Raw genomic sequence first — 27,603 nt, 5'->3', positions numbered from 1 at the left:
CCAAATGGTGTCTGGAATGGTAATTTAGGATCATTGCCAGTCATTCTTGGGCACATACCTCCCTTCTTTTTGTTGAGACCCCCCACAGACTAATCAATGAAAACAAGTGTCCTTTGATGTTAGTGAATGAAGCAATACAGAATTATTGCAGTCTTTAAGGGAAGGAAGACTATCTTCCATTCCATGATTGCTGCTTCATAGTCCCAAAATTGTCTAATCTTGTCAGATTGTCCCCACATGGAGGCTTGATTTCAAATATGATGATCATTATGCATCATTTACTGTCACATAGACTACAAGTTCATCTGGAAAATGACAGGATTTGCCCTCAGAGCTCTTTAATATGTTAGGCTTTTCACCTTGACTCCTTTTGGATAGGCTTGGGACACTCAACTTTGCTGATGTACTAACAATTAGTAGGCGTTCATGATAGATTTATGACAGTCTTTCAAAGAATGATTAAAACAATGTTTCTTATAATGATTTCTGAATATAGGAACACAGAAATTACCATACCAACTCAGGCCAATGCTCTGTCTAGTTCAGCATCTAGATGTATCTGAGGAAGGTGCAAGAAACCCTGAAGTAGGCAGTTAAGGAATTATCTACCCCTTAGTAATGTTACTTCCTAACTCCCATTAGTTAGAAGTCGGTTTATGCCCTGAAGCATGGCTGTTTATGCATGAGGCGTTACTTTCTCTGATGCATTAATTTCTGACATGTCAGAAAGGTCATTTATTATTTAGAAAAGTTTTGGTATTGTTTCTCTGATTACACTGGCCATTTGGTCCATTGCTCTGGGAATAGTGGACACTTCAAAAAATATCCATTGGTAGCTAAAATACACATTATTGGGTGGTTTTCCATTAACAAACTTCCATGATGTACACTACCATTTCAGTGCCTTTTGAAAATATATCAACCAGTTATTGTTTTGCCAGACATCCAGTGCTTAATTCAGGATTCCGTTTAAAGAAACCTGATTTCCAAACATTTTTTTAAAAAAACCTGCATGCAAACCAAATGCATGTTGCACTAAAATTAGCTGCTTTAGCAACTTGTTCAATGTTTTTTAATTGGATGAAAATTGCAGTCTCTCTCTCCTCCTTCCCCCCTTCACCCTCCCCACACGCATGCAGCGTATTTAGCTTAGAAAAGGTAGATATGTCTTCTGTTCCAAAATGACATGTAATAATTTAAAATGAAATGTAAGATAAACCTACAGTACTTATGCCAGTCTCTGGAATACAACTTAATTGCTTTTTAATTATGCTAGAGGATGTCATCTGACTTGTTTTTTCTAGGAACACCCACATTTTTCTTATTCTAGATCGTCTGGGAAACAGAAGAGATATGGCAGCAGTGACAAGTTCTGTCTAAATAACATCCCTAACATTAAACACTAGACTCTGAGCAGAGTTTGGCGGATGGTATGTGCTAAACATGTGGATTTCAAATGTTGATTGGGGAGTGGAGGGGAGACTTCCCCTGGCTATTCCTTAGCAACAGAAAAGTATCCTAGAAATAAGCACCATTCTTTCTAGCCATGGCCTGTATGCATAACCCTTAGAAATAGCCAACAGGCCACAGGGAAACGACAAGCTCCCAGTAAGGACTGTAGATGTCTCTCAGCACCAGGCAGCCATTCCTGCTCCTGCTGATGCAGTGCGAGAGATGAAATGATTTTAAAAGCCTGCATAGGACCTCAAGGGTCAGCTCTTTCTTCAATGGAAATAAGTAATTTTATACCAGTTGAGGATCTGGCCCCTTATTTTTAAGTTCTTGGCTGAAAGATCCACATAAAGTAAGCTCTGTGCATCTCACTTTGTCTCCCTCAGAAAAATAAAAGGCTGCACTAGCCCTGCTTGGGTTTGAAGTTGTGGTTCTAGAGAGTCTAGGTTCGTCAAAGCCACTGTTTAGATGACTAAATCATCCCTTTTATTTAGAGCAATAAAGTTGGAAAGATGACCCACATGCCTGATGCAGGAAAGCTACTTTACGGTATGCCTACTGCACTGAAGAAACTGTTCAATAAAAGTCCATCCATGTGAAACTGATTCTGGACTGCTGTCAGAATCCTGGAGAGCTACTGTATGGTGATCTGATGAGGAAGTGCTGGTTACATAAGTTAAAGCTTTCTGATGACAGATTTAAGTTAGGTGTCCAGCCTTTCCCATTTAAAAAAACAAACAAACCAATCTGCTTTTTAAATGGTGACCAAAACAAGAAGGGGTTAAAGATTCCCCCCCCCCACAGACATCTATAGTGTAGAACATCTTTCTCATTGTGAAAAATTCTCCAACTCATTCTGCTTTCTTCCCCTTGTCCTCTCCTAGCTTATAGGTTTTACACCAAATTCTAGGAGTGAAATTTAGAAATATTTAAATAAAAAAATAAGCTGTAATGTCACTCTTCCCTTCAAACACACTGTACATGGGGCATTTGAGGGCAGAATAGAATCCTGAAGCATTTCCAATTTTTACAGAGGGGGAATTGGCTGGCTCCAATGGCTTTATGAAGAAAAATAGCAAACTCTTCAAGCACCTTGTCTAGAAACCCTTGGAATAACCTCTGTTTTTCTGAGACTTCAGCAATAACAATTTGCATGGTTAAGACACTGTGTTTGTGGCTTTATTGCATTTCAATGCAAGTGTTCGAGCTAAAGAACAAAAGTAAAGCAGTTTGACGTAATATGGATGTCTATTTGCACTCCTTTTAAGATAAACATTAGGCAATAACCATTTCTTTAGAGCCTATATATTGTTCATGTGATTCTCACTCTCTCTTCTATAACAGGTCGTGTTCATCAACATGATACATTTCTCCCTGATTTTCCAGTTCTGTCTTTCATTGTGGATATCCTTTTCTCTTCTTTGATTGCTTTTTCTTTTTAGACCATTACTCTAGTTGATAGCTTCGGGTTATCATTGTATCCTATCTCCCTCTCCAATAAGCCTATGATTGATACTAATCTTCCTCATGGGACACATTTATAGGATATAGGATGGAACTATTCTCTAAATCTTAGCTTTATATGTGCTGACAATTTACAAGGTTGCACCTTATATTCACTTTAGTTGGCTTAGGGGAAAGCCCCTGCATCTTGTAATCATACTTCCTAATAAGAACAGAAATTTGTTTCATATACTGTTTCACTCAGGATCATGCGCTGTGCTGGCTTATATTTTAAGTGATTAGTAAGGGCCACTTTTATACAGCTGGTCAATTCCCAGGAACCAAACTAAAGCATTTTTCTCTCCAGTGAGAGGAACCATATTTTAATTATTCTAACGCAAGCTTTAACTAGCGGGCAGTCCCTTGAAAAAAGTTAATGTGGCGGAAAATGCTTTGCGCAAGCAAAGGACTCATCATTGACTAAAGTGCTTAACAGTACTTTCCCATTAAAAGCTATATGGAGTGCATATGGTTTTATTTTCTCTTGATGTAGGCTCATGTTTTGAAATTGAACTATATTTGTGTAAAGACCATTCAGAACTAGTTCGGGTCTGCCCATCACTGTGACATTTAGGCAGCTACAGACTTTGACAAATCAACTCAGTATTAAAAACCAAGAGAATAGTCACTGTTGTGGGTGAGTTTATTCACGACATTTTTATTTTCACTGCTTGTCATATTATCATTAGAAAACTGAAGATAGTGTCCAGCTATGTAATGAACTCATAGAATACTCAATGGAAATGGAAGATACTTATGTTTCTGTAACATTTGCATGTTTAAGCTATGCAGCCCAAGAAACAAAGACATATAATAAGTATTTGGTTTGTTTTATCTTTTATCTTTATAAACAGACCCGTTTATCTTTAAAAATAGGCCTGCCAGACCTTTTTTGAATTGCTAAGTTTTGCTGCAAATGGTTGTTGTTTGGCTGTGCATAAGGATTAACACTATCAAGAGAAGTGTATCTCCTAACCTTTGTTTCTTTGCTCTACGGCTGTCATTGGGTCTCTGTTTTGGTGTCCGTCATTTCTCTCTGTTTACTGGATAAACAATACAGCTTTTTATGGCAGACTTTCTGGGGTTCCAAAGTCTAGTTCAACAAAAAATAAAATTATTTTTGCTCTTCTCTGCTTTTACACAGTAGACCTCACAATACTTAAAAGTGTAGTCGTTACAGAATGAAAGTTCAAGGGATAGTCTGAGTTAGTATGCACAGCCTGTAAATTAAGCTATGTGCCCTCCCTGGAACTAATATCCTCACAGAGAGTTTTGCAAAGCATAACAACTGTGTTGTCAAAGTGAAGCCACATACCAGTGTGAAACAGCCTCATACTGCTGAGATCAGAACTCACAACCGGAAAGCAATTCCGTCATATACCTGAGAATGGAGAGAGATGGGCATATATCTCAAAAGGTTGAACTTGGACTCAGATCCAGACTTCTTCAGAAATTTCTGAGGGTTCCAATCTGGAGTTTAGGTTGCAGCTTGTTATATGAAAAAGGGTTAGGTAAAAAATTCAAATCACAATCAGAACTTTCTCACCATTCAGAGCTGCTTAGATCTGGAGCCTCTTTTAACAAAAATTCAGGTGGATGGAGGCTGGGAATTTTAAGGCAGAGTTTCTCTCTATTTTCCCATGTACTCCCTCTTTCCATGTTATTGAGAGGACTGAACCAGCAGTTTCCAGGTTATTCTTGCAAGCATTTTGGGGCACAAAATTGGGTATTTTGGAAATAAATTCTAGAGTGGCAGTGAGGGCAGCTGTACTTAGCCAATGGAAAAGACATGTTGAGCAACATGACTTGCTACATTGACTCATATAGCAGAAGAAAATGAACTTTAGAAAAATAAAGCTTTGAGGGCCAAATTCTGCTCTAAGTTACATGAATCAGTGGGAGTTTTATCCATGTAACAGAGCAAAACTTGGCTCTAGAGTTAATTGATTAATCAGGTAGGAAAATGAAGGAAATGAGATGTGTTTTTAGGCACAGTCTGGGATTATGTCCTTATACAATCATTGAACAGTGAATAATGACAGAGGTTATTCTAGACCCAATAGCTGAGAGTAAACCAGGCATAATAAACTACACTGAAATTGGAGAGAACTTAGGAGCTACTGTCAGCAAGCATGAAATGCTGATGAGGTTCTGTGGAAAGGGCAGTGATTAAAAAATACTTCACATTTGAAAAGTAGACATCAAAGTAATGTGCAGTGAGTTAAAGAAAACTATCTGATATTCAGTAATGCTTAAGATGTTCACAGTGGGAAAAGAGGGAACTAGCTAAGATATATTTTGGAATGCTACAACAAAATTTATGCCAGTAAAATAGAATTTAAAATAGTCTGAAATGGCTAAGAAGGGAGATGAAACCTGAGGCACAGGAGCTGAGGAGAGCACATCTACAATAGAACAGGTTAGAAAATGTTTTTGATTCTTTGTTTTTTTCCTGAAGAACATTTTGAATTTTTTTCATCAGAAAACCAACAGGCTGGGCATTTTGCAGCACTGTTTTGCCTGAAAATTGCTAATATATATATATATATATTTTGGGGCAGATAACGGCTGAAAATTTTAGGTTGAAACTTGTCCAAAAACTTCGGGATTTTGTCCAGAAATTTTCAGGTTGTGTGCTTTCTGTTTTCTGATGAACTAATTCAAAATTTCTAGGAAAGCGGGCATTAGCCAACCCCCAGTTGTCTGTTTTTAAAAAAAAAAGTTTATAAACATTTACAAAAATTGCAATGACATTGGGAAGGGAGGAGGTTACAGTCGCTGGTTGAGTTCCTGTTATGGTTGGTCATCAGGCTGCTGTACTGGATCCCAAGTGCTTTTAAGCTTACTAAGTGAGCACTCGCTGTCCCTATATCTGGTCTTTCAAGCATCCTCCCCGGGTACAGACTTCAATCTGGTGATCATTGCTGGATATAGGACTCTGTGGTTCAGCTGCACTAGCCTCCAAGATTGGTGTTAACCCAACACATCTCCCCAATATCTTATGCATGGCCTCTCCAAAGCTCCAGACTCATGGTTACTCTGGATTTCAGAGACTTCATGACAAAGCAAGGGACACACCAATTTGCAAAGGAATTTCTAAACCAATCATGCTTTACTCAGACAAAGCATGAGATGTATAGATTTACAGAAAAATAAACATCTGCATGCAAGACCCTGCCTCAGTTTCCTTAGCCGAGCCTCCTTCACAGTCTTGTCTTCTTGTTCTGGTCTGCTCTTCCTTGCTAGCAGCTTGTTTAACAGCAGACTCTAGAACCCATGTTTCTTCCTGTGTCTCCATTGCGGTTTTCCCATCATCCAAACCTTATTTTTGTAACAGTGGATTAGTGTCAATTTTCTTCAGCCAGTACTCTCCCCTTGGACGAATCAACAAAAGCTCCTGACACCTGTATTTTTTGTTTAAGTATCAGTGATTGGGCTATCTACACCCATTGCTTGCCTTTCTGCAGACATGTAAACCCCCAAGGACTAATTCTTTGCACCAATGTAGTACTTTCATTATGAGAGTAATGAAATAGATGGAAATATCGATATTCATAAAAATAATACGGACATCTCCAACATTCTGTACAGAGGGAGACTGGAAATTATGATGTCCCAACTTAAAAGGTAGACATTTTTTGGCTTCTTTTAAATAATAGCTTTTATTTTTTATATTGCTTTTACTTTACACCTTTATTTGGGTGCTTATGGAGAGTAGGCAGCTGATATGGTATGGTTCATGAGCAAAAAAGATCAATCTTTGGGGTCGAGGATTCTTATGGTTTTCATTCCAGTTCAGATCTGAGTCTCATTTTTTTGTTTGTTTGTTTTAAACAAACACTGCCAGCATTGAGAAATACCACGTATGTGGAAATATTGCAGTGCAAAAGGGAATACTGTCTGTCAAGAATTCCAGCTTTGACAATAAAAAAACAGGAGTACTCGTGGCACCTTATAGACTAAACAATTTATTATAGCATAAGCTTTTGTGGGCTACTTCATCGGATGCATTGAATGGAACATATGGTAAGAAGATAGATATAGATATATAGATAGATATATAGATACACACATACAGAGAAGGTGGAATTTGCCATACAAACTGTAAGAGGCTAATTAATTAAGATGAGCTATTAACACCAGGAGAAAAAAACTTTTGTAGTGATAATCAAGATGGCCCATTTAGACAGTTGACAAGAAAGTGTGAGGATACTTAACATGGGGAAATAGATTCAATATGTGCTTCTAGCAGAGTCCACATTGCAGAATCACTTGAGCAGTCTGTTGATATTTTTCTCTTACAGTCTCAAATTTTTAGCTGAAGATGATTAGTCCAAAAGGAAAGGAGTACTTGTGGCACCTTAGCGACTAACAAATTTATTTGAGCATAAGCTTTCGTGAGCTACAGCTCATTTCATCCAGGCATCTGATGAAGCTGGTGTCTATTTGCTTCAGGTTGTGGGGCTGTCTGTAAGCGAGCACTGGCCTGTCTCCCAAGATCTGTGAGAGTGATGGGTCGTCCTTCAGGATAGGTTGTAGATCCTTGGTGATGCGCTGGAGAGGTTTTAGTTGGGGGGGCTGAAGGTGACGGCTAGTGGTGTTCTATTACTTTCTTTGTTGGGCCTGTCCTGTAGTAGGTGACTTCTGCGTACTCTTCTGGCTCTGTCAATGTGTTTCTTCACTTCGGCAGGTGGGTATTGTAGCTGTAAGAACACTTGATAGAGATCTTGTAGGTGTTTGTCTCTGTCTGAGGGGTTGGAGCAAATGTTATTAGGACAGCGTCTCCTTCTTCACAGCCTGATATTACATTGTTTTAACATAATTTAGATGGAATGTGAGGATGTGACTTCTTGCTTCTCAGCTAATGGCTGCTGCTTGGCTTATACTTACAATTTGCGATGGCCCCCTTCCTTGTCTCTGGCATGTCACATGCAGCAAAGAGCAGCCAAGGGTGGTGTAGAGCTGGTTCTCCCACATTTCCACCACTGGGATTCCCCACACTGGGCAAAACTCCAGGTGCCCAATTAGGGCAGATCTAAGTCCTTTGGCACTGCCTGATCAGTGGGACCAAGAGTCTGGCCATATGCTCTTATTTATTCTGCTGACAAGGAAATGAAAACAGGATGGTAAATATCTGTGTTGATTCTAAATGGACAGTTTCCAAATGGACATGGTTAAGTAAGTTGTGCCCCAAATTTGACCTGCCTTACATTCTTTGATACAGAATCTAACAAAGTTATCAGAAATGCAGTGTAAGAGGACAAAATGGGAACAGACAGCTATTGTTTTCAAGTATAAGCTGTAATGGAGAGGAACATGTGTAATATTACACTCACGCTTACACTTTTTCTTTCTCACATGTGTGCACACATGCTGTCTCCCTCTCTCTCTCTAAAGCAATTGAAACGTTGAGAAGGGATTCAAGCAATTTGTATGACTGATCTGTGAGTCATTCATAGTCTAAAAATGTCCTGTTTCAGAGTAGCAGCCGTGTTAGTCTGTATTCGCAAAAAGAAAAGGAGTACTTGTGGCACCTTAGAGACTAACAAATTTATTAGAGCATAAGCTTTCGTGAGCTTGCGATGAAGTGAGCTGTAGCTCACGAAAGCTTATGCTCTAATAAATTTGTTAGTCTCTAAGGTGCCACAAGTACTCCTTTTCTTTTTTAAAAAATGTCCTGTACGTTATTTATTTGCCTTGTGGAAGTGCTCAAATGCCCCAGCCACACTGTGCTGGGTGCTGCATATTCACATCAGAAGCCACAAAACATGACTGAAAAAGCCTAGTATTTAAGAAGACAGTTCAGGGAGAGTGATACAATTAAATATATACATTTTTAAATTATGCATTATATATATTCTTTCAAAATAATGAATAAAAATATCTCTTCTATCTCAACTGTCCCATATACAGACTGCCCTTTTTTGTGGGCTTCTCAGAAGTGAGTCTTGAGATGAGAGTAATGGCCCTCCTAAAAAAACAAAAAAAAACATATGTCAGGGTTTGCTTAGGTTTTTAGGATCTTCATTTATAACCAATAATTACCTTAACAGAGAGCACTGCATGGAATTAATGATAGCCTAGGTTTAATGGCCCTTGGTTATGTCTCAGGCCATCAGCTTTTCCCATCTGGCCATCAATCCCACGGAAATGCCTTGCACCTCCATTATTATTGCTTAGGTAGATGACAGTTCTGCTGCAACCAATGCCTTATTTTTTCCAATGAGAGAATCTTACAGCTAATACTTTCTTTCTTCTCACTTTAGTTATCTGCAGTATTACCAAGACACTTTAAACAACTGGTACCCCAAATTATGAGGCTGTTGGCTGTAGATTTGCCTAGGACTACACCTTCAGGGTCCAAGACCCAGCTCCTCAAAGGTATTTAGGCACCTATCTGCTTCTTTAGGCACCCAAGTTCACCATTTAGGCACCAATGCTACCTAATCTTGTAGGTGCCTAATTCCCACCAGAATTTGCAAAGCTGCCCAAGCCTGATGCCACTCTGCAAATAATGAGCAGCTCAGAGCCGTAGCTCAAGCCAAAGCCACAGAGGCCTCAAAGGAGGATTCTCAAGCTAGGCTTTGTCTGCACTGTGGACCTTACTGAAGCACAGCTATACTGCTACAGATGTGCCGCTGTAAGGTCTCCAGTCTAGCCACTCTTTGCCAGCAGGAGAACTCTCCTGCCAGCATAATTAAATGACCCCAACAATTGCCGTTAGCTGTGTTGGCAGAAGAGACTCTTCTGCCAACATAGTGCTGTCCACACCAACACTTTTGCCAGTGAAATTTATGTTGGTCAGGGCAATGTTTTTTTCCACATTCCTGATCGACAAAAGTTTTACTGACAAAAGTGGTAGTGTAGACAAAGCCCTAGATAGGGGATCATCTGTCTCTCCAGCAAGGCCTGATCCCATAGGGGCAGCTCCTACCGGGGTTCAGGGCTTCTGCCCTGATGCCTCACCCCCACCCCCGCTGGGCTAAAACCTTTAGACTCCACCTCCCTGAAGAGCAGAAGCTCCTAGTCCCATCTCCCCTCTGCAGGGCAGAAGCCCTGAGCTCTCCCCTGCCCAGTAGGTGGAGAATTGGGGGGAGCGTGTGTGTGGGGGGCCTCCGGGAGCCACACTTTAACTGTAAAGAGCCACATGTGGCTCATGAGCCAGTTTGGCCACACCTGACGTTATTTTGGGCGGGTTGTGGTGTTGGGTGGGAGAGGTTGTGTGTGTGTGTGTGTGTGTGTGTATGGATATTTTGTTGGGTTTTTTTGTAACATGGTTCTCTATTACTAAAAAAAAATTTAGTTTAGTAATAATTAATCAGCATTGGGTCCTTTCAGTTGGTTGGGGATGAAGGCCAGTGGTGGCTGCTATTTGTTATTGAGGGGGGCGGCCAGTGGCTGGCTTATATTGTGGGTGAGGGGGTGGTGGCCAGTGGCTGGGTTATATTGGGGGTGGAGGGGGTGGCGGCCAGTGGCTGGGTTATATTGGGGGTGAAGGATGGCTGGGTATTGCGGGGGAGGGGGCAGTTCCGACTAAGAACTGATACTTGTTAGACCCTGCAGCAGAAGGGCCAAATGCAGGCCAGGTGAAGGGACAACACAGCGTCCACACAAGAGATACCTGGGGCACAGGGACACATGGGGTGAGTGTGAGAGAGGGGCCAGTGAGAGACATTAACTGAGCTTGGCCTGGAAACCTGCAAGCATCAATTTGCTTGGAATACTGACTGGACTGGAGAGGCATTAGGCCTGTAGAACCTTGTCTCTCAACTGTCCTGCCCCAGGAACCCAAACATTTACTGCTGTCGCTCACTATGAATTGTAACTGTTAAGCTTCTCTACTTAGAGTATCGGCAACCTTTACCTTTCTTGCCAACCCTAGTAAAATACGCTTTCACTTATCCATATGTCTGAGTGGTTATTTGAGCCCACTAAGGCTAGTGCCTAGAAGGCTTAGCTGCTGAAGCACTTTCAGTGCTCGTCTCCAAGTCATGGTACTACTGGCACGCTCCTGGCACCTTAGGGGTTTGGTGTACTCCAGCACTAAGCAGTTATAATAATGACAGAGCTGTCAAACATGAGCAGGGGATGGAGAGAAAGAGCAATGGTTTTGACTGCTAGGGCATGGGCTACCTAAGCAGTTGACCTGGCTTCAGTGCGTGCCTCCAGGAGAGTGTTCACTGCTGAGGTTCCCAGTTAGAGAGAGGCACTTATCTCAGGCACAAGGTCAGCTGCTTAGGCACGTAAGCCTCTCTCCCTGCGACTCTTCTTGGTGTTTCACTCCTGGCTAGCTTAGGAGGTGCCCCATTCACCTTATTGGCTTCTGAAAATCCCTTCCTTAGGCACCTAACTCTCACCATGCATTGTATGGGGAGCCCAGGTGCTTTGCTGGGCACTGAGGATTCCACTGGGCAGGAGACCTCCTAGGAAGTAAACATCATAACACTGAGTGGAGCAATGCTTCAGTATCTTGGAGGTTCTGGGCCCCAGTCTATAACTGTAGTTTGGAGAGTACATGAAACTCCCAGTAAAGTCAATGGGAGTCGCTTGCAAAGAGCAGCTGCAAAAAATCAGGTCCCAAGTATTGTTCGGGAAGTAAGTGGGAAATCACTGACAGATTTTTCACAAAGGAAATCGTTTGGTGGGAGCAGGAGAGAGAGGGCATGTTAACAGATATGTCAACATTCATAAAAATATATGTGTTTAAAAAAAATACCTTTTCATGGTTCCAGTGATGGTTGTCCTTATTTCCTTGCAATTGATGGGCTCTTTGACAGGCTTTCTAAAGAAACTAATAAGTTGTAGCTCAGTAGGCAAGAAACCAGCAGAAATGGTTTTAGGTGAAAATGCCTTGCTATGTGGATATTCAAAAGTATGCGAGTTAACATTGGTGCTGACTACATTTCCTTTAACCTCATTAGCAGTTCATCTTGCTTTCCCATGCATGATGCTGGAGCAACTAGTTCACCTTTGTGCCTTCTGGTACGTAATTCATCAAAGTGACAGACGAGTACTTGAAGGAAAACGCATGTAAATACTCATTAGGAACCTGACTCACAAAGGCATGAATATTTCTACCCATATCATTAGGTCCCTCAGGATTTTAGTAATGCATTTGTGTGAATGAAAATGGACTTAGGGCTGTGTGAAAAATGAGACTATAACACCCATTGGAAATACCACTACACAAATTGTTTAATTTTTTTAGTAATTCCGTTGAAAAGATTGTTTTGTTTTTTTGTTAAGATTATCCTAATTAAAAAAAAAATCATTCCTCAGTGGCTGTTTCCACACACAAATCTTCATTAAGATGAAGCTGAGATTGCAGTCAGTTATATGCTGTTTCAGTGGATATTACTTTCCAAGAATGGAAGAGGAAATAAGTAAATAAATAAACCCTCAATTGTTAGAAACCTAGGATGTCCCAAACTATCCTAACTCTGCTCCATATTGATGCCAGCCTTCCTTCCTAGCCTGTACCATGTCAAAGGTGTGCAGCACAGAACATTGCTTTTATAATGTTTTTCATATGTACATGTCTCTGTATTAACTGTAATAATAGTGTCACCACACTAACTCTGCTCTTTTTGTGCAAGTACAGTTAATAGGTATATGAGATTTATGTTTGGAGACCTGTATAATGACATGGATAATTGGCTGCCACAGGGCCAAATCTCATGGGGCGCTGAGCACTCCTGTGAGGCACTGAGGCCTAGATCCTCAAAGGTATTCAGGTGAGTTGTCTGCCTAAACACCTTTCAGTGTCTGGGCCTGAATTCACTTTGTGGTTTGCAGGATCAGGCCCTTATTTAAGGCCTTTAGCACAGATGGGGGCAAACTGGCCCACGGGCCTCATCTGGCTTGCAGGATCCTTCCCTCTGGCCCCCGAGCTCCTGCCAGGGAGCGGGATCAGGACAAACTTGCGGAGGAGACAGCCCAACTCTCGGGGCGAAGGCTAGCCCCTGTCCCCTCCTCTTCTGCTCCCCTCCCTCCCTCGCAGTCACAGTTACCAGCACCTGGGGAGCATGGCTGCAGCTCGGGCCATAGCCATAGCACCCTCGTGCTCCAGGGCAGCACGGTCAGGGGGTGGGGAGCAGGGGGAGTTGTGGGGGAGTGGTCAAGGGGCCTGGACCCTGCTGCCGGGGACAGGGGCAGAGCAAGCCAGGGCCCTCCTGCACCCCCAGCATGCTTGGCCGCTGACCCCAGCAGCCAAGCCCAGACAGGGAGCAAGCCCTGCCCGACTGCCAGGAAGAGCAGCCAAACGAGCAGGGGAAACGCACAGGGAAAGGACTGAGCCCCCCTTTCCCGCATCCCACATGTAACTTGGGGTGGGGAGAGCAGGGAGGGTTGGATAGGGGGCGGGGGGCTCCAGGGGGAAGGTCAGGGAGTGGGGAGCAGGAGATATTGGAGAGGGGTGGGGGTCTCGGGAGTGGTCAGGAGCTGGGGAGCAGGGGCGATTGGATAGGGGATGGGTGTCCCGGGGAGATGGTCAGGGGGCAGAGAACAAGTGTGTTTGGATAGAATGCGGGAGTCCTGGGGGGCAGTCGGGGTGGGGAACGGAAGGGGGGGTTGATGGGGGTGGAGGTTCCGGGGGATTGGATAGGGGGCGGGGGCCAGGCCACACCTCGCTGTTTGGGGAAGCAAAGCCTCCCCCAGCCTTCCCTACCTAGCCCTCCATATAATTTCTGTACCCCATGTGACCCTAGGGCCAAAAATTTTGCCCACCCCTGCTTTAGCATGTTATATCGGAATATTTAAATAATAATAAAAGTGTCTGTGTGTGTATGTGTGTGTATTTGTGCACATTGTAGGTGGCCATAAAGGAAGCTGTGAATTAGCCCAGCCACAATGCCACCTTTACTTACATTGAGTAGTATGTTGCTCCACAAATACAGTATATTCCTGATTATCCGAATAGCTTGGGGGAGATGGACATGGATTTTATTCATGCTTCATTTTATTCATTCATTTTATTCATTCTTGCTTCAGATTTTATAGAAAAAAAGAGCTAATTTATACGTTTTGAGAACAATATACATAGAAGGTGGGGCTGAAATCAGGTTTATAACAGAAACTCAGTTGCTCTCTTAACTATGACACAATGGCTGTCACTCTGTTAATGATTCAGTGCTTGGTTCATCTTCTCATGTACAGCTGTAAAATGTAACATTACAGTTACATTTACATTACAGTTAACGTTATTATCGTTTTATTGGCACAACTTACTGTAGGAAATTTTGCTATCATAATTCAAAATTTCTTCATTTTCTGAGACATTTCTAATGTCACTGCACTTGTAACAGTGACTATTGGAGATGGTGCTAGTTGATAATTTAGTATATAGAGAATTTGCATATCTCTTGCAAAAATCCGATATAGTTACTTAATAGAATTTATTTACTGATTTCTAGAATACTCATTTCTGAGTACAGAATCTGAGACGTAGTACAAATTTTAAACAAAGTTTAAAACAAAACTGTGCCCAGTGCCTACAAGAACCAGAAGCTCTTACTAAGAGAACTGTGCAAAAGAACTAAAACCAGAAAGGAAGAGCTGGTGCACAATAGACAGTACAATGTTGTGCTGACCTAAATAGAAAGACTTAGCTTTCAACCTTGGAAATCTGATGGATGTCCTCAGAGAGGATGATCCATAGACAAGGTCCCTGGTCAAAAACGTCCTTATCCCCAGAGGGGAACTTGGGATGGTGAGCACAAACAATGCAGGTGACCTCAGTTTTCTTGGAGAGACAGAGGGATATGATAAAGTACTTCAGGCCAGCACTATGCTCTTTGGAAATGTAGGGTCAAATCCAGCTCAGACCAGCACAGCAAATAGAAGGAGACATGTAGGCTACTGCATTCTCCTTAATCAAGGAAAGATTATCTAGACCTCTTCAACAAATCGTAAATAATGCTGCAAGATATCATCATTCCACAGGAGCCTATTGAAGGGCCACATCATGAAACAGTCCTGTCTTCTTAGTTCAGTATATCATCACTGGGAACTCACTGCACCTTGTTGCACACTGCGTATTTGTTTATCTTTAGCTTTCCTTCTTTCTTTTTCTTCATTCTCCTGTTAAACAATGGGATAAGATGTATTTACAGATTGATTATGATAGTTTATACATCTTTTAATAACCTGGCTTATTTTCATGGAAATTTGTGGTTTTCTTCTCTTCCATTGCCTTGTAAACACGTTGTATAGATGTGCTCCATCTCCTGTTACTGTGTATCTTTTGAAGATGACTTGACAGACAATCTAGAAAAAGTGCAAACCACTAGTTATCAGTGCAATTGTAAAATATGTGTATGCATTAAAGACAAAGAAATGTATTGATAAAGCACTATGATAATCTTGACAGTGATTTTGTTTAAAACGAGTGTACTTACATGCTGAACTGTTACCTGTATAACATTAATGCTGCGGATGACAATCCAAGGGAGACAATTTGCTGACATTTGGCACCAGAGAAACCTGATTAAAATATTATTTCCATTCACCAAAGCAATGTTTTAAGTAATAGAATCTGTTAGAACATGAAAATGTTAATAGAAAACATTTACCTACCCAGCAGGGTGTTTGAAAAGCACGCTGAGATCCTTGTACTAAAAGGTGCAATATATGAGTAAATTAATTAGTAATAATAATTGTATTGCCTAGTGAATGAAGAATTCAGAGTAGCAGCCGTGTTATCTTGATGTGTTTATTTCTTTGCAGCCTTTGAAAATGCATTGCAAGAGTTGTGCACTGGTAACCAGTTCTGGACACCTCTTGGGAAGCAAACAAGGCAACAGAATTGACCAGACTGAGTGTGTAATACGAATGAACGACGCACCCACTCGAGGTTATGGAAAAGATGTTGGAAACAAAACTAGCCTTCGAGTCATTGCACATTCTAGTATCCAGAGAATTCTGCGAAACCGCAATGAACTGTTAAATATGAGTCAAGGTACTGTGTTTATCTTCTGGGGTCCCAGCAGCTATATGAGAAGAGATGGAAAAGGTTTGGTTTATAATAATCTGCAATTGATGAATCAGATACTACCTCAATTAAAAGTATATATGGTTTCTCGGCACAAGATGCTTCAATTTGATGACCTCTTCAAACGGGAAACTGGCAAAGACAGGTGAGGAAGTTTATGTGGGTACATTTGGAGAAATTTCCATAGCTGCAGAATAATGGCATTTACACTCATCAGCTTCAGATTAACTCAGAGGGAACATCATGCCCCTTAAATGTGGTTGTAATATGATTTATGTGCTAAATAACACTTAGCCTTTGTAACTTAAATCAAAAATGTGCATCAAAATAATTTGTATTGAATATTTTTCCATTAACTTATAACACTAAAACCATGTGTGTTGAATACAATCAAGCAAGGGAATTGTAGAAAGAAACAGCCAGGAGATGGACACTGCGTTTTAAATCTTGCTTTGGGGTAATAAACTTGAAAGCAGTTTTTTACTGGTTTTGAAAAATCAGAATTGATAGGTTTTACTTTCTTATGGAGGAAATGCTACTGTTCTGTGAATTATAATGGCTACTTATTGAATTTAAGCATTCTTGAACATTGCTGCTGTAAAGCTTCCTGTAAAACAAATACACACTTTTTTCATATATTAGGTGCTTCTGGACAGTTCATCTGCCATTTACAGCTGAGAAAAAAGAAATTGTTATGATACTTAGATCTTTATGAGACCGTCTGTACCTTATAGACTGATCTTTAAATGAAATTTTTAATAAGTGACCCACTGCACGACTGGAGTGTTTTTGAGCACAATGTAGGTAAATGGGCTTTTAAGCCAAGGACTTTCTCAAGAAAAATGCATTTGTTTTTATTTTTATGAACTCATTATATTTGTACATATTAAATATGCAGCAGTAAAAATGGTACAAGGTCCCCACTTCCATACAAATGAAGAGGTGAATACACAGTGCAGTAAGTCATTGTGAACAGTTTTCCCCACCTCGAAACTTACTGCAGAGTCCAGCCCATACAGTTGGTTTTAGTACTGGGCAACCACAGTGTGTCCTGTCTTCCAGGCTGCAGGGTAGGGGCGAGGCAGAGCCACTCCATAGCAGACTGTTGCACCTGATTGGTTGAAGGGACCGTCTTATGATTCTGTGTTTGTACAGCAGCTAGCAGAATGGGGGCATGGTCCATGACTGGGGTGCCTAGGCATTACCGCAACACAGATAATAAATAATAATGATAGGTAGCTGTCCCTGCCCTTTAGAAGCCCACACTGTAAGGTAAAGGACCACTGCAACCAAGATATACTGTATCCTCTGGCCCCAGCCTACCTTGTGCATTGCTACCTAAGAGTCCCATCTAGGCTAGGGCTCTGCACAGGGTGTGCAGTACTATCCTCTAAATTGTGCCCCTCCTACACTGGCTCCACTGTCATCAGGGAATCCTCAATGGCTCTGGAGGTATGGACCGGTATTGCCGGTATAAGCGTAATGTAACTATGTCTAGGCCTACTTGTTAAAGATCCTCTCTCAGCTCGGTGTGGTGGCAGGGCCTCTCTTCATTCACTGGAATTGCAGAGGGAAACCACAGCTGGGAGAAGGGCTCTACCAGCACAGAAAAAACTCTTCCCTCTCCTAGTTTGCTCAGCCAGAGCAGAGAAGAAGGGGAAGCTGACAATCCCCAGGGAATTGTGCATTTAACATTTTTTTGGAGGGTGTATGGAATTAGCTGCATCCCCAGTATACAGCGGAGTGAAACTTAACAATAAGTATAATGAGGCTTCACTGCGGGCTAGATGGGGCATTTAGGCTCAGGCTCTGCCTATAGGGCAGTGCAGTGCTGTATTCTCCCAGTCACAATACCTCCCCTGACTCCCTCTTGCTCTAGAGAAGGTAAGACGTAGCACCCCTTTTTGAGAGGCAGGCTACTTCCTGCCCTGCTATCTGGCCAGCTCTGCTGGCTACACATGGGGGAGGGTGGAATCATGCCTCCTCACTTGCAGTGGGGATATCAGGCACACAGCAGGGATCTGTGCAGGCTTTGTGTGTGCATAGAGTGAGGGCTTTTTACACCTCTGCAGTCACATCTGCTCAGAGCATGGTCTTGTCCTGTAGGACAAGTGAAAACCTGAAGGAATTTTGTCCTTTAATTACCCTATAGCTGAGTTTATTTTGAGCCCAGTTCTGGGCACCTTCAGCTCCCAGTGGGAACCAAGGGCACTGGGATCCTTGTAGCATTTGGTCTTACAAACAAGTTCTGTTGGTAATAAGAAGGCGCACATGCCCCTGTAGAAGAAATACTCCTTTAGAGGACACCTTTGACCTACTTGAAGGACTAAGAAGATTAAAACAAGAGATGAAAATAAATGAAAAGGCAGCACAAACGAAGGAGGAAGGAATATGAAAGGAAATATGGGCAGGAAGGAATTTGTAGAGAAAAAGACAATTACAAAGCTGTGGTTGCAGGGACAGAACACTGTGTAACCCAGAATGTTCTCTACTCAGTGTGCTTTTTTTTTCTTTTTTTCCTATTGAGTACTACTGAGTTATTGACTGCAAAAAACAAAGGGGGAGAAATCTGATTGCAAGGAAGCAATAATCAAGCCATCCATTTCTGTCTTTAGTATTATGAGAAAAAGGATAATTGGATGTATTGTGCTTTATAAAAAAAAAAGGACTGATTTTTAAAACTGAAGGAGAATCTTCAGAAAATGTCACCAATGAAATAGTATGGCAAATGACAGAGGCTGCAGAGCAATATACTTTGATATTACAAAGTAACTGTACTTGAAAATAACTTTGTAATTGAATAAGGGTACATTAAGAAAATATGATTCAGAACCAATATTACAGTAATTAGATAAAGGAAGCGTAAATGAAATAACTTCAGGAAGAGTATTTCCATAGAGATTATAAATGAGATTTTGGTGGAGCAGAAAGGCCTTTAATTGTAATTTAGTGTGCACTACAGAATTATCAGCACAGTATGTTAGTTCATCATAAAAAAGAATATCTGATAATTCCCCCTAATAAGCACATGACAGCTCTTCGTATTCTTTCATTACAGCTGATTAGGAGTAAAAACAATAGATATTCTTTTGTTGGACTCTTGTTAAAATCTTTTCTGAAAAGGCAAGACAATGTAACCCCGTTTCTATACTGTAATACTGCAAAGGTGGCATTTAGAGAGATGGAAGCATTAACAGTGGTACTTGAACAGGTTTTCAGCTTTAAATTCTTTATACCTATTGATTGTCTTGTGTTTAAAATTTGTTTAAATTCCTTTATTTTTCCTATTTATTAAAACCTTGAGAGTTACAGTAACTGACAAAATAATTGTCTAACTGAAAAGGACCAGACCCTTCTGACAGATGCCTTGGGTTTTCTGGGCTGCGCAAACCCTAGACATTGGGGGAATCTTGTCTGTTGAGAACAATCTATTCCCCCCAAATCTCTCACTTCTGTGGCATGCAAACAAATTCTCCTCCTCGGGTCCTTATCCCTTCCCCCTCCACCTTTGAGCTGGAAAATTATTATTTGTATGGCAATAGCGCCCACAGACCCCAACTGAGATTAGGGCCCCATTGTACTAGGTGTTGCATATACACACAGTGAGAAACCAGTCCCTGTCCCAAAGAGCTTACACTGTAAATAGACATGGCAGAACATAGGGTAGGAAAAAGGAAGTATTACTATCTCCATTTTACAGATGTGGACCCAAGGCACAGAGAAATTAAAGGTCAGATTGAGGCTGCTGTCTTTACTGTTCTCCCATAGCGGACAGGTCCATTTCTGAGGTGAGTCAAGTAGACTAATTTATGCTAGCCATTAGCCTCCTCATCAGTAGTAAGGGGTAGAGATTAATAGATGGCATACATGGTTCCTTGGCAGCCTCAGTAATGAACCTGTAAGTCACATAAACACTCAAGAGTGGAATCAGGTATGCCCCTTTTAAAGACTGTCCCCAGTTTACAGATGTTCAGTTAGCCAGGGAGGACCAGGCACACTAGGATATCTGGGTTACTCCTCAAATGGAATCCCACATTGTTGTTCAAAGATGCCAGATGCCATTAATGACACTCAGGCTAGGTGGAGTCAGAGTCTCTGATCTTGTGCAAGAGGTATCATGTTATGGCTAATGGATGGCAATGGCTTTAGTCATTGAAGAAAGGAGACTCCCTGCTAAGAATCACAATTAGAATTCTCAGGTATGGAACACAGGCGCGTCCACGGACCAGCACTTACAAAAGCTCATTTTGGCTGGATTGAGCTCTTGGGGTCAAATCCTGGTCCCACTGAAATTCTGTGTATATCTACACAGCTCTCGGCAGTGAGTCTCTGGGGTCAACAGATCTGGGCTAGCGCTAAAAATAGCTGTGCAGAAAGTGCTTTGAAGTTGCTTGGGTGGGAACGTGCTCGAGTCCCATAGCCACAACTTCAAAGCACTGTCTACACAGCTATTTTTAGAGCACTAGTGCAAGCCCCGAGCTGGGAGGCTTGCTGCCACAGGTTATGTAGACATACATAATGGGACCAGCATTAGGCTTTAAATGGCATCCTGTGTCGCCATGTATTTGGGTGATGGTTTCCATTAAGCAACTATCGATACAGGGTATTTTTCTGGTAGTTAACTAGTATCAGAATATAATCACAAAAATATTAATGTTTCTGTGCCCAAAATTAATGACAGCAGAAGAGGTGTTGGTTGCCCAGTTTTCATAACCTTTCACAAGAATGGAGAAAACTGCCCAGAAATTACTTTAGATGTTTCAAGAATTATTTGTCACCCTGGAAATTTAATTATGTTTTTACTTTTAGGAAGATATCCAACACTTGGCTTAGCACAGGATGGTTCACAATGACTATCGCATTAGAACTCTGTGACAGGATAAATGTTTATGGCATGGTGCCACCAGATTTCTGCAGGTAAGATGTATTTTGGAAGCATTATTTGCTAACCAGGTTGAACATTGGAGATAAATAATTTTGTTTCCAAGAAACATATCTACAGTCCTCTAGAAGCAATAAATTAACATGTCCCAGGATCTGGTTCAAGAAACAAAAACCAGTATTTAATTCTGTTATATAAAATATTAAATGTTTTTGTTCATACAGTGGAAGAATTAATCCATCTTGTGGGTATCTTTTAGCCTTTGAATATTTATCAGCTAAAACTAATGCAATAATTGAAATTTATCTGGAAAATATTAGTTTCAATCTTCCTCTGAAGGGATTTTTCATTATAGAAGGAGGGAAGCTCTGACAGTTTGACTAGTTTCTAAACTGAACTATTTATGAAACCAAAATTAAGATCCCGGTTCCCCTGACATGTGAGCCCTACACATCTGGAAAACTGGCTACCTATATTGCCCCCCACAAAATCTGAATTTGCACATGTAAACTGGATGGTTAATCTTGCTATTAGCTATCTTATCTTGCTATTAGCTATCTTGTGCATGCAAATTTCGTTTGCAGGTGAAAGACGCAGCACTCAGACTTTTGCCACTGAAACTGGCTAGTGTTAGAAAGTTTGGTAACCGGTGTAAGTTCAATGAGAGGTAACTTGCTACAAAAATTGATATTGAGCCATTTCACAAGTACAGTTTATTTTCGGCCACATTAAGTGCTCATAGGCAACAAGGGGAAGGGATTCGGTACAACTTTTCATCGCTCACTGCCCATTTGAACTAGTGGGTACTTCATAGAATTTTCTGCTCCAAACTCACTGACTTCACTGAAGTCTAGTTTATCGGTAAAATGACTTTCAGTGGCAAGGAAAGCAAGATTACAGAGATGGGTTGGCTCATTGTATCACGGAGGTAGAGTTTCTTTTGTTTTAATTCTTTTGAGCATTAAAAATGACCATTCATGACCTTGCATTTGTGCTGACCATGAAGAAGTAGTAGCTTATTGACAGGATCTTTACCATAGGCAACGTCAACACCAAATTGTACGTGATGAGAATCTTTATGTATTTCTAACAGAACTTTAGTGACTCTAACTTGAGCTGTCCCTACCAGAGCTCCCAAATTTCACAAGGAGCTCTTCAAAGAAGGCATCAGACGAGATCAGATACTACGGATATCAGACATGAACAACTTCCATTGCACTTCGCCTACTTGAGCTTTCCTGCCAATTCAATTGGATAAGACCTTCTTCACTTCCTACTCTAAAACTGTAAAGTTCCTGGCACCATTATGATAGCTGCCAGGTCCTAACCCAGAAGTGGTTGCATTCTGGTGGTAAGTGAAGCGATCCCTATGAATTTATAAGTCATAAATCTGTGTACCGCTTTAATTCAGTGTAAAGCAAGGTAACCCCTTTGAGGTTTGTTTGTTGGGGTACATGCATGTAGATGGGAAAAAAGAAGGCAATCCCTGGTCCAGAGAGCTTAACGTCTTCACTATGACCATGTGTAAAATGTTCATAAGAATCAGTGTACTGTAACAAAGTGGCATAATATTAAATTATAAGACTATAATATTTACTACTGTTTATATAAGAACGGCCATATTGTGTCGACCAATGGCCCATCCATCCAGTATCCGGTCTTCTGGCAGTGGCTGGTGCCAGATGCTTCAAAGGGAATAAACAGAACAGGGCAATCATCAAATGATTCAGTCCCAGCTTCTGGCAGTCAGAGGTTTAGGCACACCAAGAGCATGGGGTTATGTCCCTGACCATCATGGCTAATAGCCATTGATGGACCTATCGTTCATGAATTTATCTAATTCTTCGTTGAACCTAGTTATACTTCTGGCCTTCACAACATCCCTCTGGCAATGAGTTCCACAGGTTGACTGTGCATATGTGAAGTAGTACTTCCTTATGTTGGCTTTAAACCTACTGCTTATTAATTTCATTGGGTGACCTCTGGTTCTTGTATTATGGGAAGGGGTAGCTAACACTCCTCTATTCACATTCTCCACACCATTCATGATTTTATAGATCTCTAGCATATCCCCCCTTAGCTCTCTTTTTTTTTCAAGCTGAACAGTCCCAGTCTTTTTAATCTCTCCTCATATGGGATTCCATACCCCTAATCATTTTTGTTGCCTTACTTTTTCCAATTCTAATATATGTTTTTTGAGATGGGGTGACCAGAACTGCTCACCGTATTTGAGGGATGAGCATACTGTGGATTTATACAGTGGCATTATGATATTTTTTGTCTTACTATCTATCCCTAGCCTAATGGTTCCTAACATTGTTAGCTTTTTTGACTGCTACTGCACACTGAGTGGATATTTTCAGAGAACCATCCACAATGACTCCAAGATCTCTTTCTTGAGTGGTAACAACTAATTTAGACCCCATCATTTTGTATGTATAGTTGGGATTATGTTTTCCAGTGTGTATTACTTTGCATTTATTAACATTGAATTTCTTCTGCCATTATGTTGCCCAGTCACTTAGTTTTGTGAGATCCCTTTGTAACTCTTCACAGTCAGCTTTGGACTTAACTGTGTTGAGTAATTTTGTATTGTCTGGTTTTAGAGTGGTAGCCATGTTAGTCCTTATCAGCAGAAAGAACAACGAGTACTTGTGGCACCTTAGAGACTAACAAATTTATTTAAGCATAAGCTTTCATGGGCTAAAACCCACTTTATCAGATGCATGCAGTGGAAAATACAGTAGGAAGATATATAGATGGATTATAGATATACTGAGAATATGAAAAAATGGGGGTTGCCATACCAACTCTTAACGAGACCAATCGATCAATGTGGGCTATTATCAGCAGGAGAAAAAAAATTTGTAGTGATAATCAGGATGGCCCATTTCAAACAGTTGACAAGAAGGTGTGAGTAACAGTAGGGGGAAAATTAGCATGGGGAAATAGGTTTCAGAGTAGCAGCCGTGTTAGTCTGTATTCGCAAAAAGAAAAGGAGTACTTGTGGCACCTTAGAGACTAACAAATTTATTAGAGCATAAGCTTTCGTGAGCTACAGCTCACTTCATCGGATGCATTTGGTGGAAAAAACCAAATGCATCTGATGAAGTGAGCTGTAGCTCACGAAAGCTTATGCTCTAATAAATTTGTTAGTCTCTAAGGTGCCACAAGTACTCCTTTTCTTCATGGGGAAATAGTTTTTAGTTAGTGTAATGACTCATTCACTCCCAGTCTCTATTCAAGCCTAATTTAATGGTGTCCAGTTTGCAGATTAATTCCCTTTGGAATCCGTTTTTGAAGTTTTTTTGTTGAATAATTGTGACTTTTAGGTCTGTAATTGAGTGTCCAGGGAGATTGAAGTGTTCTCCGACTGGTTTTTGAATGTTATAATTCTTGATGTCTGATTTGTGTCCATTTATTCTTTTGCATAGAGACTGTCCGGTTTGGCTAATGAACATGGCAGAAGAGCATTGCTGGCACATGATGGCATAGATCACATTGCAGGTGAACGAGCCTCTGATAGTGTGGCTGATGTGATTAGGTCCTATGATGGTGTCCCTTGAATAGATATGTGGACAGAGTTGGCAACGGGCTTTGTTGCAAGGATAGGTTCCTGGGTTAGTGTTTTTGTTGGGTGGTGTGTGGTTGCTGGTGAGTATTTGCTTCAGGTTGGGGGGGCTGTCTGTAAGCGAGGACTGGCCTCCCAATATCTGTGAGATTGAGGGATTGTCCTTCAGGATAGGTTGTAGATCCTTGATGATACGCTGGAGAGGTTTTAGTTGGGGGGCTGAAGGTGATGGCTAGTGGCATTCTACTATTTTTTTTGTTGGGCCTGTCCTGTAGTAGGTGACTTCTGGGTACTCTTCTGGCTCTGTCAATTTGTTTCTTCACTTCAGCCAGTGGGTATTGTAGTTTTAAGAACGCTTGATAGAGATCTTGTAGGTGTTTGTCTCTGTCTGAGGGGTTGGAGTAAATGCAGTTGTATCTTAGAGCTTGGCTGTAGGACTGTGGACTGTGTGGTGTGGTGTGGTCTGGATGAAAGCTGGAGGTATGTAGGTAAGTGTAGCAGTCAGTAGTATAGGGTGCTGTTTATGTGACCATCGCTTATTAGCACTGTATTGTCCAGGAAGTGGATCTCTTGTGTGGACTGGTTCGGGCTGAGGTTTATGGTGGGATGGAAATTGTTGAAATCATGGTGGAACTCCTCAAGGACTTCTTTTCCATGGGTCCAGCTGTTGAAGATGTCATCCATGTAGTGCAAGTAGAGTAGGGGCATTGGGGACAAGAGCTGAGGAAGCGTTGGATTGTAGTATCCTCAGGAAGTCAGTGGTGTCTCGAAGATAGCTAGGAGTGCTGGTAGAGTAGGGCCTGAGGAGAGAGTCTACATAGCCAGACAATCCTGCTGTCAGGGTGCTAATGCCTGAGATTATGGGGCATCCAGGCTTTCCAGGTTTATGGATCTTGGGTAGCAGATAGAATATCCCTGGTTGGTTTCTAGGGGTGTGTCTCTGCAGATTTGTTCTTGTGCTTTTTCAGGGAGTTTCTTGAGCAGATGGTGTAGTTTCTTTTGGGAACTCTCAGTGGGATCAGAGGATAATGGCCTGTAGAATGTGGTGTTGGAGAGTCTAGAAGCCTCTCGTTCATATTGTGACCTATTCATGATGATGACAGTACCTCCTTTGTCAGTCTTTTTGATTATGATGTCATAGTTGTTCCTGAGTCTGTGGATGGCATTGTGTTCTGCATGGCTGAGGTTATGGGACAACTGATGCTGCTTTTCCACAATTTCAGTAAACTTTGTCTCCTCACTGTTTATCCCCTTTTTCCAGATCATTTATGAATGTGTTGAACATCATTGGTCCCAGTACAGACCCCGCTATTTACCTCTCTCCACTGTGAAAACTGATCATTTATTTCTACCCTTTGTTTCCTGTTTTTTAACCAGTTACTGATTCATGAGAGGACCTTCCCTCTTATCCTGTCACTGCCTACTTTGCTTAAGAGCCTTTGGTGAGGGACCTTGTTAAAGGCTTTCTGAAACCCCAAATGCATTATATCCAATGAATCACCCTTGTCCACATGTTTGTTGACCCCCTCAAAGAATTCTAATAGATTGGTGAGGCATGATTCCCCTTTACAAGCCATGTGGACTCTTCCCCAATTTATCGTGTTCATCTATGTGTCTGATAATTCTGTTCTTTACTATAGTTTTTTTTTAAGATTGGTGTTACATTAGCTATTTGCCAATTATCTGGTACAGAGGCTGATTTAAGTGATAGATTACATACCAAAGATAATAGTTCTGCACTGTCATATCTGAGTTCCTTCAGAACTCTTGAGTGAATATCATCTGGTGCTGGTGAGTTATTACTGTTTAATGTATCAGTTTGTTCCAAAAGCTCCTCTATTGACCTCAGTCTGGGACAGTTCCTCAGATTTGTCACCTAAAAACAATGACTCAAGTGTGGGACTCTTGCTCACATCCTCTGCAGTGAAGAGCAATGCAAAGAATTCATTTAGCTTCTCTGCAATAGCCTTGTCTTCCTTGAGTGCTCCTTTATCACCTTGATCACTCAATGGCCCCACTGATTGTTTGGCAAGCTTCCTGCTTCTGATGTACTTCACAAATATTTCCTGTTTAGTTTTAGTCTCTTTTGCTAATTGCTCTTCAAATCCTTTTTTTGGCTGCTTAATTATACTTGGCTTGCCTGAGTTTATGCTCCTTTCTATTTTCCTCAATAGGATTTGCCTTCCAATTTTTAAAATATGTCTTTTTGTCTCTAACTTCCTCTTTTACTCTGTTTAGCCTTGGTGCCATATTTTGGTTCTCTTACTTTTTTTTGTTTGTTTTTTAAATTTGGGGTATACATATAGTTTTAACCTCTTTTATATACATGGTTAATATTTATAGTTCAGTGAACAAATTATAGTACAGTGGTTCATTTACCTGCTCATAAAGATGGGAAAAAGCAGTTTCATAAGCAATGGAATTTAATCTATCCTTATTAAAGGGCACAGCCTACATCTGTGCTGTAGAGACTAACTCTGGGGAAGGTAATCTACAAAGGCCTCTGAGAAGAACCCGGTGCTCCCATAAATACAACCTGAATTGTCTGATTTGTCCTTAGTCAGCTCATTAAATTATAAAATATTGTAGCAAATAAAGCATGATACTTATTTTCAAATATATGGTTACAAAATACAGTATAGAGCCATTAACTATTGTCTACTACTAAAAATGTGCACAAAAGGCTGGACTTCAGAGTTGTGTTCCTGTGGTACATTAGAAACAATGTATTTTAGGTCCAACACAGTAAAAATTTGCAATAAAATCTGTTTTCATTATTTTCCAGATTAAAATCCTCCTACTGTATTGCTGATTATTTAGTTGAATATCAAATACAAATATATTAAAAATTAATGTATAATATTCATATTTATATTCAGAATTAAAATAAAACTAAATTTACAATTCCTCTTTCCCATTTTTTAAAGTATTAATTAGCAAAGTAATGAGTCTGGGTGATCACTGTCATGGAACTAAATTAATATCGCATCTGTAATGTAAAGGACATTTCAAAGGAATCATGAATATTACATAGTTGGTTCTGTTAAAATTATTAGCTTAAGATCATTAACCAAATTTCTTTCCACCAGGGCAGGGGAAACAAATTCTGTTTCAAGGAATTTGTCTTACAGAATGAGAAGATTTTCATTGTCAACATGAACAACACTTAGGTGTATAAATCTGTATATTTACTAAATTTAATATTTA

General features: G+C 40.8%; 1 protein-coding gene across 2 annotated transcripts in view; it reads left to right on the top strand.

The window, feature by feature from the left end:
• Positions 1 to 27,603, top strand: part of ST6GALNAC5 (ST6 N-acetylgalactosaminide alpha-2,6-sialyltransferase 5) — a 106,434-nt gene that overhangs the window by 56,425 nt on the left and 22,406 nt on the right. For both annotated transcript variants that reach the window (XR_006273653.1, XM_038414757.2), the window contains exons 3-4: positions 15,679 to 16,088; positions 20,753 to 20,860. Coding sequence is in view for 1 of the 2 variants with exons in the window: in XM_038414757.2 (XP_038270685.1) it covers positions 15,679 to 16,088; positions 20,753 to 20,860 (518 nt within the window). In the remaining variant the exon portion in view is untranslated. The remainder of the gene's footprint in view (positions 1 to 15,678; positions 16,089 to 20,752; positions 20,861 to 27,603) is intronic.

This window comes from Dermochelys coriacea, chromosome 8 (assembly GCF_009764565.3).
Source record: "Dermochelys coriacea isolate rDerCor1 chromosome 8, rDerCor1.pri.v4, whole genome shotgun sequence".
NCBI lineage: Eukaryota > Metazoa > Chordata > Testudines > Dermochelyidae > Dermochelys > Dermochelys coriacea.
This window is presented reverse-complemented; position numbering and strand designations above follow the sequence as displayed.